The 21,472-nt window shown below is 35.7% G+C and overlaps 1 protein-coding gene across 9 annotated transcripts in view; it reads right to left on the bottom strand.

Moving 5' to 3' along the window:
- ROBO2 (roundabout guidance receptor 2) overlaps positions 1-21,472 on the bottom strand; it is a 1,748,812-nt gene that overhangs the window by 26,942 nt on the left and 1,700,398 nt on the right. For 7 of the 9 annotated variants that reach the window (XM_017954070.3, XM_017954059.3, XM_017954063.3 and 4 more), the window contains 4 exons: positions 20,286-20,567; positions 14,672-14,828; positions 5,206-5,466; positions 443-648 (listed from right to left, as the gene is read on the bottom strand). In XM_017954070.3, the coding sequence (XP_017809559.2) occupies positions 443-648; positions 5,206-5,466; positions 14,672-14,828; positions 20,286-20,567 (906 nt within the window). Of the gene's footprint in view, positions 1-442; positions 649-5,205; positions 5,467-14,671; positions 14,829-19,743; positions 19,870-20,285; positions 20,568-21,472 lie in introns of all 9 variants that reach the window. The other 2 variants (XM_017954058.3, XM_017954074.2) reach the window with 1 other exon arrangement.

Raw genomic sequence — 21,472 nt, 5'->3', positions numbered from 1 at the left:
AAGTGCCTTATTCAGGAGACTTGCTTACTTTCTATCAGTGAATGATTTTACAGAGTGAAATATCAAGAAGCATTTTCAGATTGCATTCACTTCATATGTTGTTCCTGAGATATATAAAAAAGATCATTTCTAAAAGTCAAGGTTTTCATGTAATAGACTTGGTTTCCTAGTAGAGTGAACTTCTCATGAAAGCCCTAGATACAACTGAGTTTTCTTTCATGTCTTTAAAGCTCTTTAAAATTCATGAATTTTCTTATCATTTTTGCAGGAAAGCAAAAGTATTTCCAAATCCTTTTTGAATTTTGTATTTAATATTAACATATTTGAAATGTTACAGAAATAGATGGAGTGGAATAAATCTTACAATAAGGAAGTCGCTGAGTTTTGATGCATTTTAACGTTACCAATAGGTCAGTTATTCCTATTAAATTGGTTCCATTACCTGTCACCGAGCTGTCTAGATTGTCCATACTGGATCCAGGAGTCTGGTCCAGCGCTCTCAGGGGCCTGGGGATTTCTAAAGCTTCCTCTTCGTCGTCAGCATCATCATCTGGAACATCTGTTTCCAAATCAGAAATCAAGGCTCCGGACACATAACCTAACGGTGGAACCGGAGGCTGTGGAGGTTGATTATTGCTTTGAATGTGCCTAGAATTCAAATGAAATTTACAAAAGAAAAGCAACTCATTAACATGCAACAAAATCATAATTTTAATGAAATGCATGCTATAGCGACTCATATTGTCTTCTTCCTTTCCATTAACTAATTTTGGAGCTCGTAATGCTTTCAGCAGAGACAGTGACTATGAATATAAGCTTCACCAAACAAGAAAAACATAGACCACTAAACTCTTCTCTTGGGATAATACATGGAGGAAAAAAATACGGACCCAGGATTTTTGTGAAAAGAAGTCATCTAGAGGGGACTAGGAATATTCGCCACGAGTAACTATTTAAAGTGGACATTTTTCTCCAAAAATACTATACCTTTGTTCCCAGTTTAGTGTCAAAATTCTACTCAGTCTGTGTAACCCACGCTGCCTGCTGGCCCTTATGAAGAAAAGATGTCACATGAGGACCTTATATTCCCTACCTCTCAACCCTGAACACATTCCCCACCCTAGAAGGCTTCCTCCCCGCACGATCCCTCTCACATCAAGGCTGGAAGGTGATTTCCACATTCACTGTAACCCAGTCTAGGGCGGGCACAACTGATTTCTGCTCTAGTAGCTATTTACGCATCTGTCTCACTCACCAAAGTCTTAAACTCCTCAAAGGCATAAACGATTCATCTAAGCATTCTCTGTGTTTAGAACACTAGTGTATTACATAAACCTTCTGCAATGAATAAATAATTCTAATCTCAGCCTTATGAAATAAATAGATCATGCATTATCAACTCTTATTTATTTCTTCATTCATTCATTCATTATTTATTTTGAGAGACAGGGTCTTGTTCTGCCACCCAGGCTGGAGATGCAATCATGGCTCACTACATCCCTGACTTCCCAGGCTTAAGTGATCCTCCTGCCTCAGCCTCCCAAGTAGCTGGCATTACAGGTGCGCTTCACCATGCCCAACTAGTTTTTAAATGTTTTGTAGAGTGGGACTATATTGTCTAGGCTGGTCTGAAACTCCTGGGCTTAAGCAAGCATCCTGCCTCAGCCTCCCAAAGTGCTGGGATTACAGGCATGAGCTATCATGCTTGGCCCAACCTTCTTCAGAATTTATTAAAGTGAAGGTCAAATTTAAGTGACTTGTTTCAAACCAGGTAGCTAACAAAATGTGAAGCTGGGCAGTAAGGTCCAGTTGATTTGTTTTGAGTCTACTCAGATTTTCTTCAAAACCATAAAATGCTAAATGAAATCAATTCATTGTTATTTGTTACCAGCATTAAAAAGTGAATGTACTACATGTTTTAACATAGTATTTTCTTTGCCTTCATAAAAAAGGTAAGGTATTTAATATCTCCTATTCAAGGGAGATATTAAAAAGTACTATGCATTTTTAGTGTTGGCTCGTGAATGAAAGACATTAGACTATTTTTCTCTGTCATTTGCATGCTTTGGGGAAAGTATTTTAATCTTCCCGAATTTGTTTAATATTCCTCTCCCAAATGGCTTCTTGAACTTGTAACCAACCTCAATGTTAACAGGATTCTTGATATTTCAATGTTAAAACAATTTCTAGTTCTGGAAGTTACCTCAATATCATCAGACCCCAATCTTCATTCTTTAATAGATTAGGAAGTTGAGGCCCCAAGTTAGTATTTGGCATTCATCACAGCCTGCTAGTTGAAAAATCAGAAGAAATAGCAAGTTTCCTAAGTATTACTACAGAAAAGCTTGAGGATAGATGAGCACATCTTGCTATAAATGTTGCCTCCAATCTGCTTATGAATTGGGAAGGGAGGCAGCCAAGAGATGAGCCACAGGCTATAGGGCAATATGATTCATTCTCCTATAAGGATGTGGACTTTGGTCCTGGAAAGCATGGATCAGACCAACACTCTGGTCCCTACATCACTGTTGACACCTCTTGATAAAACAAATATACCTTGATGGATGAAAAATGTACTCCTATTTAAGCAAAATTAAGAGGTAAAATGAAATACAGGAAGAGAATACATAACCCATTCATAAATATCTTCCAGTGACAGGCACTGTGCTGTTTACTTCATCAATCAATAGAAACAGATCCTGCGAGGTGGAGCCTGGGAATTATTATTTGTTCAACGGTCCTTCTATGATGTCGATGTGCAACCCGGATGGAGAGTCACTTCCAAACCAGAAGCACATGCAGGCTCATAACTCCCATAGGTAGAGTCAGCCAAGATGTTCTGAAAGATTGCTGGTTGAGTAGGAACACACTCAGAAAAAGAAACAGGGTGTCCTCTATGGGTGTTTGGAGCAGGTGGAGATGAACTAATTTGTTCATTCTTTTAGCAAATATCTATCAAGCACTTACTAAGTGGTACACTCTTCTAAGTGTGGGAAGACAGCAGTGAAGAACTCAGGGGTGAAAACCCAGGCCTTTCTAAATAACAACAGCTAATACACAGCCAGGTACAGTAGTATATAAGTTCATACTCATTTCATTCTCACAAAAATTAGGATATGTAACAGAAGAATTGAAGCTCGACCCAAGAGAGATTAGGCCTTTGCCCTCTACTCCTGGGAGGTAATCTCTAAGCCCTTAGAATGTCCTGCTTGATAAAAGTCTCTCTGTTTACCTAGAGACCTTAGGCTACTCCAGAAAGCATAGCAATATGATTTATGGTGGGGCTTGGAGTTGCACGGTATCACCTCAGCCTCTGGAGGGGCTGGAAATTGAGGTCAGCCATGTGGGTAGTCAACAATGTCTGTGTGACAGAGCCAAAGTGAAGTCGCAGGACCTCAGAGAAGGTGTGCCCATCCCTGGTTGGCAATTCTCCCTGGTGTTTAATGTCACGCTTTTTGTTGGGAAAGTAACGCTGTCTATGATCCCACTGAGAGAGGACAACTGGAAGCTCTGCTTTGGGAATTTTCCTGGACTATGTCCCATGCATTTCTTCTTTTGGCTGATTTTAATGCATATCTTTTCACTGTAATAAACTGTAGCTTTGGGTGTAAATCTTTTGGTGAGTTCCATGACTTACTATAGGGAATTCTCAAACTTCAGGGTGGTCTTAGGGACCCCTGAAACTTATACTTGCTATCAGAAATATAGGTGGTCTTGGGGACTGCCCCCTAATTTCCGATATGAGCTAATTACTATTATCACCATCATTTTACACGTGGGGAAACTACAGCATGTAAATGTTTAGTAAGTTGCCCAAAGTCATGCAGCCAGTAAGACAGGTTCATCTCCACAGCAGTAGTCCCGACTTTGGCTGTCGCAGTCAAATTCCAGATCATGGCGGTCAGAATGTTTCTCTGGGAGTGGAGCCCAGGTACCAATATGTTTTAAGGTTATTCAAATGGTTCTAAAATGTAGGCAAATCTGAGAACCCTTCAGCTTGAGTCTGTGCTTTAGACAACCAAACGGCAATACTTCATTAATTAACATGAAGGAATTCTATGGCTCTTGAAGCAGCTGACTTCAACTTACATAGTGATATTTTATAAAAAGCAGATTGATGAAAAATAATAGCGTTTAACGGCAAGTTGTCTTTGACCTTTGAGAAAGCATCTGACAATTGTTGGAAAATGTTCAAGATTGTCTTATCTTAAGAAAAGAGGCTGTTTGTAATGATCTTTAAGTAATACTCCTGCTTTTGGTATCTCTATGTACAGTTAGCTGTATTTTAAAAATAAATACTTCATTAATAATGAGCATAAGAATTATTTATCCCCAAGGCTAGAACTATTTTAAAAAACAAAACAAATACTATTTAAAAAATTTACTCAGACTTCAAGCACAAAGTGTAAATCAACAGAAGAAAATTGGAGTATGACATGGAGATTTAAAATAGTGATGTAACAGTCTTGCCTTTGAGAATTAAAATAGAAAGATTGAATAACAACAACAAAAAAACCCTGTATAAAAGTGTGAGAGTTAGTCTCATTTATATATCTGTGTTAATTCCTCAGGATACCTAGGTAAATTGCCACCTATAGTTTATAGAAGTTTATAGATTGATTAGAAAAAGAAATGTGAAATATTTGATTACTCCTGCTTTTCATGCATTTACTGACACTAATATTGTTGTTTTTTTCTGTTGCATTTAACCCAGGTAAAGAGAGTCTTTTAATAACTAATACTGACCATATGTGATTTGCAGAAGTTCACATTTACATATTGACAACCACATACAGAATTAATCACAGGCACTTTGAGGAATCTAAAATGAGTCTTTTATTACATCATGGGATGTGAGTTCAAGGATATGCTAACTGAAGATAAACCATAAATTAGGGAAGATTCTGGTGTAGCCAAGAGCACTTTAGCCTGAAATACAGCAGATTTGAATTCTTGCTCTAGTTCTAATTTTAGTTCTAGTTCTAGTTCCAGCTCCAGTTCCAGTTCCAGTTTCAGTTCTAGTTCTAGTTTTGGCCAAATTATTTAACATTTCTGCAGTGAATATATTTATCTAAATGATTAAGGAGTTATACAAAATCACTTTTACACTTAGCTGTGTAGTTCTATCAGAATCTCTTGTGAATTTATTTAAAAAAAATCCATGTGTTGAAAGTATGGGTCTCTTGACTTAATGAAGATATTTACCATGTTTGTTTTGCTATATCAAACTGATAGGCTCTTGTCAACTCATCCAGGTGAGCCTGCAGCATGGGTTGCATCTCTTCCCGTGGGGATGGAGTAAGAGTTGCAGTGGACTGCTGTCCAAAGGAGATAGCAGGAGAAGAAGCCACGCCTCGGACAGGAGGTGTTGGGACCCTATCATCATCTTCTTCCAGTTCATCTTCCAGACCTTGATGTAAGTAAGTTTGTACTGGCAATGGTGGGCACCAGCTATCACTGTCATAGCTGAAATTAAATGAGAAAAATATGCACATTGACACAAATACACATACACATACATGCACGCAATTATACTGGCAGTAAGTAGCAACCACATGGTATCTGAAATGCTCTCGCAGTTTATTTCTTCCTGAAGCTGTTGGTGTTACCACAGTAAATCACCTGGCTGTTATCTTAACTTCTAATTGTAATTACATCTGTTATCTCAATATCTTAATTTATTCTTAAAAGACCTTATTAGCTAATTGTTACCCCACAGTTACAAGAGGCAATAACTTCCCAACAAACTTACTCATGTGAAAAAACCAAATTGCTAATTAAAGACAATTAATGAATTTAGTGCTCGTAGATTTAACTACTTCCTTCGCCTGTTCATACTTGTGCACCAACATTACATGCCAATATAGCTGATTGATTATCTAAGAAGTATTGGAGAATTTTACTTATTCTTATTCTAGATATCTGACAACCTTTCATTCCATATGTCATTAAGACTATGATATAAATGCATTCAGTATCTCTTTGATTCTCCTAATTTTCTCAGTAAAAACCAATGTTCTTTATCTTGTCATCCAAATGCAAAACATAAAATGGGAGTTCAAAACCTTGCCCTATAAAATAAAAATGATACTTCTATTGTAGTAAAAAAAAGTTTAGCATGCGATCTATCCTTTTAAAAAATTTTGAGTGTAAAATATAACAATTATTTAAAATTTTTTTAGGGACTGTGGTCTGCAAATATAGAAAATTAATCCAAAAAGTTTTAACCATGAGACAAAATCAATAGCATTTTTATTTCAATTCTCTGTAGTCCGAATACTTTCAGAAATCAAATAGATTATAACATCCTTTTAAACACAGACAAGGAAAAGATAAATAATATTATTGGATATAATGGTCTTATAAATTCAACCTCTTAAATATCTAGTGAATCTTTCTCTTACACTTCATCCCCACTCCCACAATCACACATCAGTTTCCTGCTGTAAACTAGCTCATTAGCTTTCTCCTACTCTTCTGGTATCAACTTCTCTTCCACCCTTTCTCACCCACATGCAACAGAATTATGTCTCTAAAATCTTCATTCACATCATGCTTAAGCCTAAAATTATTCAGTGATTATAACTAGCATTATTTTAAAAAAAAAGACCTCTCCAACTCATCAGGTGGGTCTAAAAAACCCATCCTCATCTGATAAACCCATCTTTCTAGCTTAATCTCGCACTATTTCCTCAACATCCATATACTCTATTTTTTTCTAAAGTCTGCCTCTGTTTATGACTGTTCTTAATCACTTGCTTGTAAGTGCCTACTGTTCCTTCAGAGTCACTTCAAATGTCATCAGTTTCGTGAAGTCTTCTGTTCCCCACTCCAAATGGAATTAATCGCAATTCCATAATACTTATATTGTGGTACTCCCCATATTATATTGAGATTATTTGTTTCTGTGTCTCTTTTCTCCCACTATTTTGTGAGATTCTTAAATTCAAGAAAGCTGTAATTCTCAGCTACTTCTTGTACCTAGTACAGTTTCTCGTACATGGGAGCTATTCATTAGGGAAACTGTGGTATTAGTAAATATCAGAAATCTACATCTGTAGTCTTGATCCTTCTTACAAACAGTAACTCATAAATGTCCGGATGATTCTTGAATATTTCACTTGAAAGCCTTTTCATTTATTCTGTTTAAAAGCTGAATTTATCATAAACTTTGAACTTGTATATTTATATTGGTGTTATTCATAATTGCCAAAATGTGGAAGCAACCAACATGTCTTCCAGTAGGTAGATGGATAAATAAACTGCAGCGTGTCTCCCAGTAGGTAGATGGATAAATAAGCTGCAGTACATCCATGCAATGAAGTATTATTCGTTGCTAAAAGGAAATGCGCTGTCAAGCCATAGAAAGACATGGGAGAAACTTGAACGCATATCACCAAGTGAAAGGTCTAAAAAAGGTACACACAATACGATTCCAACTACTTGACACCCTGGAAAAGGCAACACTATGGAGACAGGAAAAAGATGACTAGTTTCCAGAGGCTAGATGGGAGGAAGCCATGGATAGGCAGAGCACAGAGGAATTTCAGGGCAGTGAAACCACTCTGTATTGTACAATAACAGTGGACACATGTATTACATTCGTCCAAATCCACAGAACGTGCAACACAGAGAGAACCCTAATGTAAACTGTGGACGCTGGGCGATGATGATGTGTCACTGTATGTGCATCATTTGTAACAAATGTCCCACTCTGGTGGAGAATGTTGATAGCTAGGGAGGCTATCAATGTGTGGGGGCTGGGATAAATCTGTACCTTTTGCTCAATTTTGCTGTGAGCCTAAAAGAGATGTAAAAATAATCTTTATTTAAAAAACAACTATAAATTTATTTTTTTGGACAGTTATGTGTCAGGGTCCTAAATCTATTTCACAGAGCATACACTTCAGTGGGGAAAGCTGATATGAAACAAACAATCAATGATGCTACAAAAGCAGAAAGCAGGAGGTCTAAACTAGTTTTGGAGTTGGGCAGGGCTATGTTGACCACCAGTAAAAGGAATATTTTAAGCAACACGTGTGGAAGCCCAGAGGAAGAGAAAATAATTTGAAGAGTTCAAATACTTCCCTAAATGCCAAGAGCTGGCAAAGAAAGAAGAAAATTGGCCATGGAAGAAGCAAGAGAGTTAGGGATAGGCTGGTCACTGAAGGCCTTGTCAGCCCCTACAAGGAGTCTGACATTTTCCTGCGGGCGACAGATAGTTACAGAAAGGGTTTTTGTTTGTTTTTTTCGGGGGAATAATAGCATCTTTGGATGTTCAATTTCCTTAGACCCCTAAACTCTTTTTCCCAAATTCCAAAGATTCTTCCTTCAAAGCTAGTTATCATTTTAACTCCTTTATTTTCGTTCCCATGGCCATTTTCTTCTCTTGAGGAGGCTACGCAGTAAATGAGTCGCAAGATCCTGTTTCAGAAGTCCTGCGCGGTTTGATAGCAGTATTTCCTCCTGAATATCTATTATAATATTAGACATTATAAACAACAGACACACACTAGTGTGTTACAAATAGCAATTTTTATACTAGAAAACACCATCATTTAAACTGTATTCCCATTTAATTGACTATGTAATCAGTGCTAATCTGAATTGAAAAAACATACTGCTCTAAAAAATTGGTGCCTTTTTTATCTGTTTTATATGTTGGAGATCACAATTAAATTTCACATGGAAAAAGATCCTATTGCTTTAAAATATTGTAACTCACTGTCCTGGTGGGATTTGCTGCTTTTAGTTTTTCCCATCCTCTAATCAATCTTGCCTGCCACTTACAAATTCATCTATGAAAACAACAGAATGGTCTGAATAAAAATATTTACTTCTCTTTATTCCAACCATTGACTATGTCTAAGCCTCAATCTACCTTTTCAGACAGATTTTACAACAAGAATCTCCTGCTTGAATAAATCAGTTTGTTTTCATCTTTCTATTTTTTCCTCATCCTGGTGCATTTATTTTTAAGAACAAACTTATTTGCAGTAAGCTGTACTCCTCCAATTTTACCTATCTTAATCTTATAAATCCTTCAAGCCACAGGCTAAATCCCATGTCTTGTATGAAGATTTCCTTGATGAGGCCAACCAGCTCTCATACATTACTCTTCTGAACTTGCACTGACAATATATTAGCACATTTTTTTTGAAAATTGATTGTATACAGTCTTATGTCATTTTCAGTGTTGGTTTCTGTAACTGTTGACTAATTTATTTTAGTATTTAACTTTTCACATGTTTATAATACCTTTTCCTCAAGTGCATTACAGTTATGACATTGAACTGTTCTTGTTTTGTTACATCTAATACAACACCTTAAAAAGAGAAAGTCATAAGTGTATGTAGTGATTTGATTTGAAAACACACAAATCATTCCACTAATTAGAATGCTTTGGGTTTTTTTCATAATGTATTTATCTGACTTAAGCCACACTATTAAGTTAAACAGAAATACATAAGAGGAGGCTAATCAAGAGAACTGTCAATTTTCAATATGAAATGTGCTTGCTTCATAACCAGATATAATTAAATTTACTTTGTAAATCTTACTACAAAAGAGTCCTTTTTTTTTTTTGCCAAAAAGTAATAGGAGCACTTTCCTTACTTACACTTGTTCGTTGCCAAGGATATCATACCTTGGAAAAAAGAAACAAAATGTTTACATATTCAATTTTTCAAATGGAAATAGTCTATTATAATTTCCTAAGATTTTTCTGAAACCTCACAGGTGGTAAGATATCCTTACTTTTGAAAATCTAATGGGTATATACACATGAAATGAAAATTCACAGAGAATATATTAGAAGAAATATGTGTTACATGCATCATGTGCTAAGAAAACATAAGAAAAATTATAATTTGGTGCACTCAATTCATTTTTACTAATCAAATAATGTCAGGCCAAGGAGAGCCTAACTATATAAATATTGTTTTTGACATCAGTCAGATACATTGCTTAATGCATTAATTAACTAAAACATATTTCATTAGCTATTGTCATTAACTAGAATTAATGCTATCACTTTTTTTTTTTTTTTTTTGAGAGGGGGTCTGCCTCTTCCCCCCAGCCGGGGTTGGGCGGCCCCATCTTGGCTCCCTGCAAGCTCCGCCCCCGGGTTCCCGCCATTCTCCTGCCTCAGCCTCCCGAGGAGCTGGGACCACAGGCGCCGCCACCGCGCCCGGCTAATTTTTTGTATTTTTAGTAGAGACGGGGTTTCACCGTGTTAGCCAGGATGGTCTCCATCTCCTGACCTCGTGATCCGCCCACCTCGTCTTCCCACAGTGCTGGGATTACAGGCGTGAGCCACTGCGCCCGGCCTATTGTCACCAAATTTTCTGTGTCTTTTTTTTTTTTTTTTTGTAAAGATAATTTAGAACAGGAAGGAGCAAATTCTTTACCCCTTCGGGGATAGCGAAGCTAAAAAGTGTCCACAGATCCGTCTACTTACCATGTGCCAAAAGAGGAAAAATGGAAAAAGAGATAAAAGAAAAGACTAAAAGAACCTGAAAGAATAAATGAAGGAAAGTTGGGGCACGGAGTGTACCATATGAAGGAGAAGAATGGTCTGTTATCTCTACGGTGTTCATGTCTTAATCCATTGCAAGCAACAAATACTTAGGTTTCATGCAGTTACCGAAGACGGATAAGAAAGTAACAGATGACACTATAAATTTTATGAAGTGTAGCTCTGTTTATCTAGTTTCCTTCACATTTTACAGATACACATCTTATTTGAGTGAGAGAATTTCAACTTTTTCTTGTAGTAACATTGAAAAAGACTGTGAAAATGCTGCTAATGCCAAACCAAAGATCTTTTGATCAACCTTTCTGGGAGAAGGTTTTGTTCTCTGACTTATTGTCAGTGAACTATGAGGCATCATATTATTTGTCTTGCCTGGTGAATAATGATAAAGATGACAACAAATCAATGTTGCATATGAATGAACCTGTAAAAGGCCAGACACAAATACCAAATTACTAATAAAAACACAATAAAGTTCAACACTGGCAGAAGCTTGCCAATCTCCAATTGCAGTAGCAAAGAAAAGCCCCACTTTTCAATTTAATTACCATTGAATTCTTCCTAGAATCATATGACTATAATAAAATGCACTGTATTTATAGTTAGGGATTAATACATTTTGACATATTTTTGTCAAGCTGAGAGAAGAATATTGAAGGGATAAAGCATTGCCTTCATTGCTATATTAGTGAATTAACAAATAATTTTCTTCTTTGGGTAGCTGGTAACTTTTGATATTCTGACACTTTTTATTTTATTTTGATATTTATTTTGATATTGTGGGGAAAGGCTTAGAATGAAAACTGATGATAGCTAAGCTTTTTAGAAATAATACTAAATATTGTAACAAAAAACTAGAGACAATATTTTCAAGGTGATGATTACCATTAGCTAGGTATATCTCCTAAATACTTACCTTTCCTCCAACCCATTGCCATTGCTTTGTTTTATTCCCCTATCATTTACATGATATTAGCCATTCTACTGTGATATTCCATGCTTTATCTACCTGCCCCAGCCTCACATCCTCCAATCCATCATCTATACTCAAACATCAGAACTCCAATGTGACATACAAAGCTTCACAATTGGCTTCAAAACATCTTCTTAGATTATCTCCTACCCTAGGCAGTTTTCAAACTCAACAAGCCTCATACATCAGTGACAAATTGATAAAGGACACAGACAAGCAATGAAGTGCAACATGAGGAGTACTACAATAAAGCAGCAAGCACTAGGAATAACAAAAACACGCAGGCAAATAACCTTCCCTAAAAGAGGGCGGGAATTCAGAAGGAGGACTAACGGGGCTCTTTGCTATTTCCTGTTTTCTCGTCTTTCATTGTATTATATTTATAGTCTTTTTTTTTTTTTTCTTTTTTTGGTCTTTCGCCAGGGAAATTTGTCTCCATTCGCACAGAAAATCACAACAATAGTAAAATTTTGTTATTGCTGTTGACTAACAATCTACTCTAATGCTAGACCACTTTTGGACAGAGACATTTTCTTGTTATCTTTGTCCTTATTTTTGGCTCCGTGCCTGGCATCCAGCAGCCACCAAATGTTTTTCTATTATTCGTGAATAAATGATTCTAGATTCACCTCAAAACTTTACTTCTACAAGCTTTCCCCAGGCTTCCCTGGTATATATAATTGCCCCTTTCTGTAGGGAAATTATTAGTTCTTCCACATTGCTCAGCTAGTGCTTATCATACAAAATTGTGTTTGTGTGTGTGCATGTGTGTGTGTCAGGAGCAAGACAGTGTTTAGTGTCTGGTCTCTAATAAGTATCAGGAGCAAAAAAAGTATCTGAAGTTTTCATATTTTGTATGTCAAGAAAAGCTTAAATCTGAATTATGAAGGCTCTAAATTACAGAAAAATTTTCTAGAAGATCAATTTTTAAGATTTATTTTGTGAATTACTTAATATTATGAACAGTAGAATACTGTACTGTGTTCAATAATCTTTCTTTTTCAGTATCATATGGTTCACCAATTAGAAAACATAAAAGTATAAAGAATACATCAAAAAATGGACAAAATCATGCCAATATCTATTAATTTGTATTTGTTTTTATATTAACTTTAAATATGTGTTTTTATTATAAACAATTAAATAATTTTCAAGTGTTAGCCTTTTAAAAACTGAACTCAAAAAATAATGAAATTGAATTTTGTTGTCAATATTACTGACTAAGATCTAACCACTATTTTTAGTAAGAATTATAACTTTTTTTTAAGCAAATACTAGGTATTTAAGACAAACAAAAACTTGAAGGTAAGTGACTCAAAAAAACATATACATAAACATAAAGTTTCCAAATATGTAGAAACAATTTTGTTTTATATCTTAATTATACTGAAAATAATTTGTGTTAAATCATAAAAATTTGTTTCATCTATTATTTCATGAATATTTCCAATTCCACTGCAAGATAATAAAATAAAGTGAGAAGTTTAGCATTGATTTTGAATTAATTAGTTTTATTGCAGGGGGTTACAGAAATTACTATAGTCTATGTATTATTTAGTAGACTCAATGGGAAAAAACCCTCCAAATTATCCACAGTTTTCATGTTATATGAGTTCAAGACTTTATGCATATAAAGCTTAACAGCACTACTTTCTCTTCCCATTTTACAAGCCCCCATTTCTGTATTCTCTGACTTCAACTTTTAAAATGCAGATTTCTAAGCTCTGTAATAATCTTTTCTTGTGGAATATACAGCTTTGGTTTTTCTTTGTTTATGATTCATGTGACACTGACACATTTATAACATTAATACAAATTAAGATCATCTACAGAATTTTATTTTTAAGTTAGAGAAAGAGGACACAGAATATGCTTTTAGTTTCCCATTTCAAATGTGAACTTAAAAGAATTAAAATAACAATATATGCATATATGATAAGTGCTACAATCTCAGAGAGACAAATGAAGGCTTTTGGAGGGAGAGGAAGACATAGACAAAAAATATTAGTGTGTGTGTGTATACATATATACATTGCATATATAGAGCATATATGTATATATATGTTATTTACCAAAATGCAAATGATATCATTAAAGGAAGCTAATGTTATGACATAGAAAATTCTAGTTAGAAAAATTAATCTGAAGACCTCAAAGACAAGAGTTATGTATAAATAAAAGAGGATGAAGAAAAAATGTATGAGCATGTATATGAGATTTTTTAAAGCAAGACAAAAAAAAAGCCATTATAGAAATGAATAGATTTATTTTAATGTCTAAATATTTCTAAGTAAAAAAAAAATCCTGCAAAAAGAAAAACTGCTTTTATCTATATTTTTAGCTTACATAAAGGCCCAGTCAAAATAAACAGTGACCTGGGAATTATAAGAAAGACAAAACATTCAGAATTATTAAACTGGAAAAGGAAACAGTATGATTTTTTGACCAGTGTTTTTTGTTTTTTTTTTTATTTAGAGGATAAAAAGTATCAGTGTCTTTGTATTTAAAATCAATTAAGGCTTAAACTAACAGAGGAAAACCCACTCTTGTGAGACATTTGGGAAAGAATAAGGAAACTGGTCACATTTAAAGGCCCTCGAAGAAAATGCTGTAACTTAAAAAGGTTTCATTACAGAGTGTGCATTGGCTCTATGATTGTTCTGGCCCCTAAATTCCCATCAGAGCTGATGATTAAAGTTCTACCCACTGGCCAGGTCCCTACAATTATCCCATTGTGATGGAGCTCTACAGTGGCGCCCTGCTATGGCCAGACATCAAGTCATTAGAGAACTGCAAGGGATGATGAAGAAGGTTATTTTAATTCCCTTTTCAGCCCTTCTCAGGAGTGGCTCTTTAGTTCACAGAGCTGTGGGTACTTGCTTTCAAACTAACAAGCAATATTATAAATGGAGGCTGCATTATCATGATTGCAGACAATCTAAGGCACTTGAAGGCCAAGGATTCTCCGTCCTCAATATGTGCTGTTTTGTATTTACCAGCTAAAAATATATAGACAGCGCAAACAGTAAAAGAGGGGAAAATGCAGTGAACATGGTGGTGGGGGCCAAAGGAAACAGTAAGAGAACATAAGATGATGGCAAAAATGAACAACAGAGACGAGAGGAGAGCCCTGGCCATTTTGTTAGTATATAAAATATCTTTACCCATTTTCTTGTTGTTCTGCCGCATAGTGTTCCAGCTCTGTACCAGGAAGGGGCTGCACTGGGGGAGGAGGTAGAGGGACATTGGCCCAAGTGGATCCATTGTTTTTCTGTGGTTTAGAAGAGTTTTTATTTTTCTTCTTTTTTCCACCTTTCCCACCTGAAAGTAATAACGTATTTATTCAGAGATGCCAAATAGCAGAATAAATAGAATACATCAGACGCCAAGATGTATTTATGTTTCAAAACACCAGAATCAGTGTGTTGGAGTTGTTAAAAGCTATAAACAATGAAATGATATAATCAGAAAAACATTTTTATAAATCACTCAAAATGATACTTTTTTTTTCCCAGTGCATTAACAGCAGAGCCGAATAAACCAAAAACATGGCTGCTGTATCAAAAGCATGCTTATTGATTTATTCACATCTGCTGCCTTCACATTTTCATTGTTAGAGGAAATAATGGGCCATAACAAATTCTTTTAAATGTCAAATTTTAGTACACTTATAATGCTCTTTTGCATAATCTCTCTCAGTGGAAAATGCAAGGTGTAAGGATCTAGGCTAAACTCTTTCTTTAGAATGTATTCAATTTAATTAATCAAGGAAGGGTACCAATTTTTATCTCGAAAGTAACTGATAAAAATCAATCAGCTACAATCGAGAAAATACCTGTAAATACTTTCCGAAGATACATTTTATAGACTTTTAAACTAATGAACGGCACAATTATTTTTGCATATGTGAATAGTTCTTAGCTATTTTAAGCATAACATGACATAACATTCCAAAAAGGAAGAAAAATTAATACAGTAATCAGTTTCAGTAGCATTGCATTACGAATGAATTCATGCGCAAAACATGACAAGAAAGTAAGTTGGCAGCATATAAGCCATATCTAGGATTACATGGAGCTTAATGAAATATAAAAAATATAATTTATCATTTGGACAGTGCCATGGTTTTTACTCTTCAAAAATTAAGTAGATAAAGCTTCTTCCTTAAAAGTGGACCACAGTTAGATGAGGAATGAGTATTTCTTGGAGCAGAATAACAAAGGACGTTTCAGGGGACATTATATAACTTCCGTGACTCCCACCACAGCCTACAGCAATATCTGCCAAAAATCTTACTGATCCTTTGGACTTCATCTTTCTGGAACCACAAGTTGTGAGCAAAAACCATTTGAAGCAGGGCTATTTAGCAATATATTATAGTATCACTAGAAGCCTACTTGTCTCCTTACTTCTACCAATTACTCATGTGCATCAGCCATATCGAATATTATGTAATTTAACAGGAACATATTTGAGCACCAGGAAGTGATAAAACTGTTAGACTAGATATATACTTTATTGCCAGTTATAAAATTGTGTATGTTTTCCACATAGCATGTGCACCTTCGCACACATTTTGAAGAACATCCCTGCACACAAATTGCTTTCACCTTGACTTTTATTGTACTTGTTTGGTAGAATAAAAGATTTTAAGAGGAAGGAGAGCAGATATCTTTTGCTTAGAGGATAAGGTTTCGCATCTGGGTTTACAGACCAGCTTCCCACTTACTGGATAAGTTACTCAATAGTTACTGCCTACATTTTGGCACATGTAAAACAGATATTGAGTTACTACTTCTTTGAGTTACTTTGAGAATTACAAGAGACAATGCGTATCAACTACTCAGAATGGACAGAACTTTCAATAAATGCCACTCATTTGTGTTCTTTCTTTCCCATATCCTCTATCTTAGAGCAAACCCAGCTCCTCTTATTTCTAAAGCTTTCTTTATTCGCAACTTCTCCAGGCCCCATGAGTATCCCACGAACAGCCTGACTCTCAGAATAAGAATAAACTTGCTTGAATATAAATCTGTATTGTTTGTCTTTAAGGTAGATGAACCTTAATCCTTTGTTTCCTGATGAGTCAGCAAAATTACAACACAGGAACCATTTCTTCTGTTGTAGTATCAGAACTCTATTTCAATGATTAAAAGGGGACTAGATTGGGCTACTTGTCTTCCATAGCTTTCTCTCTAGTTGCACCTCCTTTATTCCTTATTTATTTAAAAATATACAGCACCTTTCGTTTTCCATAGTACTTTCAGAAATGTTAGGTGGTCACCACCAGAACTGAGTAACAGAAACAGACAAGTTCGTGCATCTCCGTTTTATCAATGAAGCAACTGAGGTTCATTCTGAGTGTCACATGGTCCATATTCACCCAGTAAAAGAAAAATCAGAATTCAGAGTGCAGCAGCTTTCTTTACTGGAAATTACTACTTCTAGAGCCCTGAATTCTGCTGAAGTCATTGTCCGAAGTTCAAGAAAGCCATTCATTGCCTACTCTTCCAAACAGACTTAAAAATGTATTTTGGAAACAGGGGCGATTCACAGAAGACCTGTGAGGGCTTTCTATTCAACAATCACTTTCTCTTCTTTTGAGGAACTTTCTGCTCTCTCATTATGGGCAGTGCATGCAGGATTACAAATCAACACACCTGACTTCTTTTAGCCATAAGCAGTGGTAGGTTCACAGCATGGTGGAGAGCATACGACAGAACCAAAGCCACTTATACATTCTCTGAGATCTGAACCTTGAGTGAAGTAAGCCACAGTCTGTTGCTGTTACTTGCAAACAAAGAACCTTCAATCATTTTAAGGTGGGAATTGCCTATATTATCTTTTAAGGGAGTGTATTTTAATGACTTACATATATAAATTCTTTGATTTGTGTATATATTAATATATATGTATATATACACTTTTTTTCCCTTGAGACAGGGTCTCACTGTGTCACCCAGGTGGAGTGCAGTGGTGCAATCACATCCACTGCAGCCTCAACCTCTCAGGCTCAAGCATCCTTCTACCCCAGCCTCTCAAGTACCTGGGAATACAGTCAAGTGCCACCATGCTTGACTAATTTTTGTATTTTTTTTTAGAGATGGGGTTTCACCATGTTGCCCAGGCTGGTGATTTTATATTTTTAATGGTTAGATTTTTAATGGAAGTGCTCAGAACTTATGTATTGAATAAATATTAAGTGTTTCAAAGAGGGTGACACGCTCACTCAAATAATTCAGAAATTCCACTTTTATCACTGTGATTATTTTAAATTGCTTACATTGCTATGCACAAATTAGGAAAATCTTATAATACCATCTGACTAGCTCTCCACAGGGTAGTTTGATCTTAAATTTAAGTCTTAGGAAACACACCTGTGATTATAAGCATAAGACAAAACCCTAATATTAAACTCAATTGAGCTAAACTAAAAAGAGAATAATCACTTCACTCTCACCTACTAAAGAACGCTTTCTATCATCGATTTAAGTAATTTTGTATTCAAATGTAGATGAAGTAGTTAATATAATTCATAGATATATATAAATGTCACTCAGGAGATTAATGGATTTGAAAAAGCACTAAGCACTATTGTGAATTGTATTCTGCTCACAATCACTCAAAAGACAACTTTTACAACTTGGTGGTAGCAATCAACACATATAGAATCAACACGTATAGAATCAACACGTATAGAATCAACACATAGAATCAGCATGTATAGAATCAACACGTATAGAATCAACACATATAGAATCAACACGTATAGAATCAACACGTATAGAATCAACACATATAGAATCAACACGTATAGAATCAACACATATAGAATCAACACATATAGAATCAACACATATAGAATACTTAAAGAAAGAGATTTTTAAAAGTCTTATGTAATCCATAGATTACAGTATATAGATTTATTTTTACGTACTGCATGTGACTTTGCATATCTTTAATGAAATAAAAAGGAAGCCCAAGATAAATTACTTTTTAATTATTCAGAACAATTGTGAGACTTATTATGAATAAATGGCAGTCTAAATGACATATAAGGTCATTACAAAAGTTCTCCTATATTATCAAACCTGTTTAAATTCATAACAGATGTTTAAAATTTTCTGGATTCTATAATATAGCTAATTCTACCAATAGGCAAGAAGAGCAAATGACCCATTTTGAAGGGAAGAAGGAGCATTAACATTTTCAGACTGAAAGGGTTCCATCTCCTGAGGAAAAGTAATTTAGAAAATGTTACCCTAATGATGTGAAAAGTTTAACTCTTTATGGCTTTGATGCCTGGTAGCCTGTGGCATGCCATAATACACTATAGTCTTTTACAAATAACCTGTAATTAAAAAATAAAACAAAATCTCAGTACAAACAAATAGCATATAGTTAATTCAAACAAATTAGACAAGTGGGGTCATGGAATAAATTAGAAATGCACAAAGTCATCAGCCATACAATGTAAATGTCATGGTTGAAAGTTAGAGTGTGTCTACTACAACCTCCTCATTTTACAGGTAAGGATCTTTGGGCCAGGAAAATTTCACACATAAGTCATTACAATAGGTATATATTTTTGTCCAGTAAAGGTGTTTCTTTCCATTTGTGCTATATGATACTGACATTATAGATTGTCAGTTTATCTGCTATATCTCAAATACATATTAAAATTTATACCATAAAAGAATTATCAATATCAAAGATTGTATGATTTTTTGGAAATTAAATATTAATTTCCCCTATTAGCTTTCTTGTACAGTGCAGTAGAATACCATTCAATAGATAACAAATCCTATTATATGGTATTTTGAAATCGTGTCCAAAAATAGGAGGTCACATCAATGATATACCAATATTATGAAGCACTCCAAAATCATTTTCATTTTAGTTCATCTTTTGGTATCTATAACATGGAATTGACTTTCATGTCTGATCTTTTTATCACAAAATTCTCTTTACTCTGTTCTTTAATGAATGGTATTTAGTAGAATGGCATAATTTTTCTTTAAATATATCCTCATAGGGTTAGTATATAAAAGGGGACAGTGATTTTTCTCTTCCCTTTTATCCCACCAAGGCATGATTTCATTAGCATAAACTGTTGTCATTTGACAGATAAATGCCTGACAGTGAGCTGTGATTCAGTATATCTTCATGGTGGTTAGGAACACAGGTCATATGCTGGTGACAAACAAATATTTCTCCTTACTGTGACGAGACCAACCTGAGAGACTGCCACTCCTTTCTGAGCTGTTGTGAGAGCTGGTGGTGCTGAAATCCTGAGACTGGTTGTGTGGCATTCTATTAGACAATCCCTCAGCCAATCGGTAGTCAGGAATGTAAAGTAAGGCTAAGGGTTAAAGGGCAGAGGTCATAGTGGCATCATGTGATTAGTTCACAGCACAAGCCCATGCAGAACATGCAGTTAGCAACTCAGAAGCAGATGTGGGAGAGCGGAGGAATGTTTTGTCTACCCTGTCCTAATGAAAGTAGAGATGGATTGTTGATCATTATGTTGAAAAAGAGCTAAAAGATGAAACCGATTGGCACTGGTGTGTGGTGGAGGTGGCGGTGGTGGTGGTGGTGGAGGTGGTGGTGGTGGTGGTGGTAGGAATTATTCAAGTTACTGGAAACATGCCGATATCTTTTTTTAGTTTAGGTGGTAAACCTGGTAATGAATCACTAAGTCGAACAACAAATACTACTTTCTATGTCATGCACAAATGATATGAAAATAACTCCTCAGGAAACGAAAACCTGACTCACCGTTGTTACCTTTGTTCTGATCAGGTAGAGAATAACCGAATCCCATCAGATCTGTTTTTTGCTGAATTGAGCTTTTCCACTGTGGATCAGGCAGATCGACAGCCAATTCATGTATGCTGTTGGAATGCAAGATCTGCGTCGTGGCATATGGGGTGGCCTGTGTTATCTGGCTGGAACTGTTGTAAGTGGTTTTGGTAGTGAAGTCAATGCTGCTGTAAATGGCTCCATCCGAGAGCATCGTTGCTGTTTTATCCCCTTGGCCTGGAACTGGTGGCAGCACATCTGTGGTGAGGTGAACGCAGGGAAACGAAACAATTTAACGAGGCACCGGAAGCCCAAACAATCAGGATTGAAGATGAAAAATAAGTGTGTCGCACTGCACGTTTGCATTTCAGCTGAGATGGGCTTCATGAGCCACTGAAGGGTAGATGATGTACAACCATCGCCAAGCTATCAGCCTCAGTGACAGGCAGGCCTACTGCTCGCCCTTCACGTCTCACTGCTTAAAACAGCCTTCCCCCCATTTTCTTTAACCATGAATGAGACGGTTGGCATACTTCACTACTGAAAACTGCTTTCAGTTGTTCACTCTGTGTTAGAGCCAAGGAATGCGTTAGCACTTTACAGTAGCAATGATAGCGAATCCACAACCCACAGATGAAAAACGCCTCTTTATCCCAAGAGACGTGGACGACAACGGCTGAATATGTGCTAACATTTCCAAAATTATACCCCACTGACTATCAAGTACATTTTTTGAAGTTATAACTTGCCACTTATTGGTGTGATTTCATTGCTCCAGAAATGGAGAATGCATTCTTTTTTCTTGAATAACAAAGGAAAATTTTCATGTATAAGTCATTTTCACAATATAGCAGAATTTAACTATAGAAAAAGCAGTCTCCGTGATCGGTGACTTCAATTTATGCTATCAACTCCGAACTAGAGAATTACTCTTTCATGTTGTAATACAGCTAGAGCAAAATTAAACTTCAGGAACAACACTGAATATCACTCAGTCCATTTTTCATTCTGGTATGCTGAATTATTTTTACATGATGCTTTACAATTCAGAACCGCCGCCTCTCTCCTGAGCTCCTATTTTCCCTTTTTGGAAGAAAGATACCGAGTGAATCTAAAATAGAAATCACTAAATAACACTATTTTTAATCATGTAGAGTTAAAAT

Source organism: Papio anubis, chromosome 2 (genome assembly GCF_008728515.1).
Source record: "Papio anubis isolate 15944 chromosome 2, Panubis1.0, whole genome shotgun sequence".
NCBI classification, from domain to species: Eukaryota; Metazoa; Chordata; class Mammalia; order Primates; family Cercopithecidae; genus Papio; species Papio anubis.
Note: the sequence above shows the minus strand (reverse complement) of the source record. Positions and strands in the feature narration are given on the sequence as shown.